The 5,000-nt window shown below is 51.9% G+C and overlaps 1 protein-coding gene across 3 annotated transcripts in view; it reads right to left on the reverse strand.

The window, feature by feature from the left end:
• Positions 1 to 5,000, reverse strand: part of LOC143295255 (NACHT and WD repeat domain-containing protein 2-like) — a 92,018-nt gene that overhangs the window by 8,672 nt on the left and 78,346 nt on the right. For all 3 annotated transcript variants that reach the window (XM_076606838.1, XM_076606840.1, XM_076606839.1), the window contains 3 exons: positions 4,705 to 5,000; positions 3,424 to 3,792; positions 2,414 to 2,815 (listed from right to left, as the gene is read on the reverse strand). The exon at positions 4,705 to 5,000 is cut by the window's right edge and continues 13 nt beyond it. In XM_076606838.1, coding sequence (XP_076462953.1) covers positions 2,414 to 2,815; positions 3,424 to 3,792; positions 4,705 to 5,000 — 1,067 coding nt within the window. The remainder of the gene's footprint in view (positions 1 to 2,413; positions 2,816 to 3,423; positions 3,793 to 4,704) is intronic.

Consider the following 5,000-nt stretch of genomic DNA (forward strand, 5'->3'; position numbering starts at 1 on the left):
GCAACACCCTACCTCGCTAATGAACCAGTAACAACACCACCCTACCTCGCTAATGAACCAGAAACAACACCACCCTACCTCGCTAATGAACAGAACCATCACCACCCTACCTCGCTAATGAACAGAACCATCACCACCCTACCTCGCTAATGAACAGAACCAACATCACCCTACCTCGCTAATGAACAGAACCATCACCACCCTACCTCGCTAATGAACAGAACCATCACCACCCTACCTCGCTAATGAACAGAACCATCACCACCCTACCTCGCTAATGAACAGAACCAACATCACCCTACCTCGCTAATGAACAGAACCATCACCACCCTGCCTCGCTAATGAACAGAACCATCACCACCCTGCCTCGCTAATGAACAGAACCATCACCACCCTACCTCGCTAATGAACAGAACCATCACCACCCTACCTCGCTAATGAACCAGTAACAACACCACCCTACCTCGCTAATGAACAGAACCAACACCACCCTACCTCGCTAATGAACCAGTAACAACACCACCCTACCTCGCTAATGAACAGAACCAACACCACCCTACCTCGCTAATGAACAGAACCAACACCACCCCACCTCGCTATTGAACCAGTAACAACACCACCCTACCTCGCTAATGAACCAGTAACAACACCACCCTACCTCGCTAATGAACAGAACCATCACCACCCTACCTCGCTAATGAACAGAACCAACACCACCCTACCTCCCTAATGAACAGAACCATCACCACCCTACCTCGCTAATGAACAGAACCATCACCACCCTACCTCGCTAATGAACAGAACCATCACCACCCTACCTCGCTAATGAACAGAACCATCACCACCCTACCTCCCTAATGAACAGAACCATCACCACCCTACCTCGCTAATGAACAGAACCATCACCACCCTACTTCGCTAATGAACACAAACACCACCCTACCTCGCTAATGAACCAGTTACAACACCACCCTACCTCGTTAATGAACAGAACCAACACCACCCAACCTCGCTAATGAACACAAACACCACCCTACCTCGCTGATGAACAGAACCAACACCACCCTACCTCGCTAATGAACACAAACACCACCCTACCTCGCTAATGAACCAGTAACACCACCACCCTACCTCGCTAATGAACATAAACATCACCCTACCTCGCTAATGAACCAGTAACAACAACACCCAACCTCGCTAATGAACACAAACACCACCCTACCTCGCTAATGAACACAAACACCACCCTACCTCGCTAATGAACCAGTAACAACACCACCCTACCTCGTTAATGAACAGAACCAACACCACCCAACCTCGCTAATGAACACAAACACCACCCTACCTCGCTAATGAACCAGTAACAACACCACCCTACCTCGTTAATGAACAGAACCAACACCACCCTACCTCGCTAATGAACAGAACCAACACCACCCTACCTCGCTAATGAACCAGTAACAACACCACCCTACCTCGCTAATGAACAGAACCAACACTACCCTACCTCGCTAATGAACAGAACCAACACCACCCTACCTCGCTAATGAACCAGTAACAATACCACCCTACCTCGCTAATGAACAGAACCATCACCACCCTACCTCGCTAATGAACAGAACCAACGCCACTCTACCTCGCTAATGAATAGAACCATCACCACCCTACCTCGCTAATGAACAGAACCAACACCACCCTACCTCGCTAATGAACACTAACACCACCCTACCTCGCTAATGAACAGAACCAACACCACCCTACCTCGCTAATGAACACAAACACCACCCTACCTCGCTAATGAACACAAACACCACCCTACCTCCCTAATGAACAGAAACAACACCACCCTACCTCGCTAATGAACAGAACCAACACCACCCTACCTCGCTAATGAGCAGAACCAACACCACCCTACCTCGCTAATGAACACAGACACCACCCTACCTCGCTAATGAACACAAACACCACCCTACCTCGCTAATAAACCAGTAATAACACCACCCTACCTCGCTAATGAACAGAACCAACACCACCCTACCTCGCTAATGAACACAAACACCACCCTACCTCGCTCATGAACACAAACAACACCACCTACCTCGCTAATGAACACAAACACCACCCTACCTCGCTAATGAACCAGTAATAACACCACCCTACCTCGCTAATGAACCAGTAACAACACCACCCTACCTCGCTAATGAACAGAACCAACACCACCCTACCTCGCTAATGAACACAAACACCACCCTACCTCGCTAATGAACCAGTAACAACACCACCCTACCTCGTTAATGAACAGAACCAACACCACCCTAGCTCGCTAATGAACCAATAACAACACCAGCCTACCTCGTTAATGAACAGAACCAACACCACCCTACCTCGCTAATGAACACAAACACCACCCTACCTCGCTGATGAACAGGACACTGGTATCGGACGTCTCCACCACAGCGCACAGCCGGTCATCGGTCAGGGCCAGAGGGCCCGCGTGGTACTTGTCGGTCCGCAGCCTCATGTGGTTCAGCAGGATGACCTGCCCCAGGAACTCCCCTGTGCCGGAGTCGTGGATCTTGAAGCTCTTCTCCGTCACGTGGTCCACAATGACGAAATGGCGGCCGTCAGGCGTGACGTGAAGCTCGCCGTTGGAGGCGAAGATGGTGTCCTTGAGCTCGCCTGAGTGCATGTCGAAGACGTAGACGTTGGGTTGCTCCGTCCTCTTGCACAGCAGGTAGCGGTCGCCGTGCACCAGACCCAGGAAGTCTGCGGGCTCCGGGACGTCCAGGGTGAACTGCAGGCAGGACCCAGGCACCTGGGGCCGGATTCAAGACACAATTCATTTTGCCTTCAGGCAAGTTGACTACCTTTGACATGGTAGGGACCCCCCGCAGGTACAGTTTATCCTGAAGGTTAGAGCAAAAGGATTCCGCCATATCTACCTTCGGGTTTGTAGACCTGCGGGTAGACTCTTGTGTTCCTGATACCGGATATTGCCTACCCTCGGACAGTTTGCCTTGCCCTAGGCAGATAACCCGCAGTACAACACAGTTTGGTACAGAACAGCACAATACAACATAGCGCAGCACAGTCAAACACATTACAACGCAGTACAGTACAATATGACATAACACAGCACAGCACAGCAACACAACACTAAACAGCACAGCACAACATAGCACAGCATAGCACAACACAACACAACACTACACAACACAAGAGAACACAGCACAATACAACACAATACAGCACAACACACAACCCCCCACCCCCTCCCCCCACCCCCAGAAAAAAACAAACTAACCCAACCAAACCCAAACCCCAACCCCACACAACCCTCCGCAACCGCCCCCCCCCCCAACCTCCCGTAAACACACACACACACACACACACACACACACACACACACACACACACACACACCTGTTGGTAGGGAAAGTTGGGCAGCAGAGCACAGTGCTTCATCCCGTCCAGGTCACAGCTGCGGATGAGGGCGCGGATGGAGGCGTGGGTGGCGTAGTAGGGTAGGAGGCGGCCCGTGAGCTCCGCCGGCATGTTCAGGACGTCCCTCTCGATCGTGGGCGCCGCCCCGCGCAGGGCCTCCTGCACCAGGGAGGCCTCGGGCCCCGGGTTGAGCGCGAAGTCCCCCAGGCAGTGCTGCAGGGACAGGGCCTTGGTCTTGCTGAACAGCCACTCGTAGTTGAAGAGGACGCGAGCGTTGAGCTCCACGTGTCTGCCCGAGAGCACCAGGTGTCGGGGCACCTGCTCGTACATCCTCTTGTTGAACTGGACCTGCCGGTGGGGGGTATAGAATTCGTATCACCACAGTCGTCTCCTGTTTTTTCCTTTTTTTTTTTTTTACCGTCGTCACACACAGACACAGACACAGACAGACACAGACACAGACTCAGACACACATGGACACGGACAGACAGACGCACAGACACACAAACACACAGAGACATACACAGGATACACAGAGACACAGACAGACAGACAAACAGAAAGACAAACAGAAAGACAGAAAACACACCGCCCCCCCCCCCCCCCCCCCCCCACACACACACACACACACTCAGACACACACACACACACACACACACACACACACACACACACACACACACACACACACAGTGCCTGCCCGTGTCTTCATGTGGAAAGCGGAAAGGAAACGTAATTCGTCTCCCTTTAACAATGTGAAGAGTCACTGGACGCTGCAATAAGTGAAGTGTGCGAAATGTACTGGAAAAAAATGTGCACCATTTGTTATTTGAATTAAATTATCATGTGTTCGTGCGTGCAAGAAGAACACCAACAAAAATTAGAAGAAGAAGAAGAAGAAGAAGAAGTAGAAGAAGAAGAAGAAGAAAAAGAAGAAGAAGAAGAAGAAGAAGAAGAAGAAAAAGAAGAAGAAGAAGAAGAAGAAGAAGAAGAAGAAGGAGGAGGAGGAGGAGGAGGAGGAGATGATGATGAAGAAGAAGAAGAAGAAGAAGGAGGAGGAGGAGGAGGAGAAGAAGAAGAAGAAGAAGAAAGAGGAGGAGGAGGACAAGAAGAAGAAGAAGAGGAAGAAGGAGAAGAAGAAGAAAAAAAAGAAGGAGGAGGAGGAGGAGAAGAAGAAGAAGAAGATCAACAAAAACAACAACAACAACAACCTCCCCCCCCCCCCTCCCCACACACACACACAAACACACACTCACTCACCGCGGAGTCACCACCGCCATACGCCGGAAACGTGAGAGGCTGGGCAGGGACCAGCCGGTCCGCCTGGCTAACACAGCTGGGCGGGCACTCCGCCACCGGGGAGCCCTCGGGCGGCTGCACGGGCTTGGCGCGCCCCGCCCACGTGCCCAGAAAGTAGTCTGCCAGCAGCGAGTGCACGGCCTTCAGCTCCGCTGGGTCGTCCAGGTAGCGGTCTCTGACGGCCTGGGCGAAGCTGTCGTGCTCCCAGCTGGTGACCGTCACCCCGTCCACCTCCCTTGTCTGCAGGAAGCTGTCCA

The sequence above is a fragment of the Babylonia areolata genome, chromosome 20, assembly GCF_041734735.1.
Source record: "Babylonia areolata isolate BAREFJ2019XMU chromosome 20, ASM4173473v1, whole genome shotgun sequence".
Classification (NCBI taxonomy): Eukaryota; Metazoa; Mollusca; class Gastropoda; order Neogastropoda; family Buccinidae; genus Babylonia; species Babylonia areolata.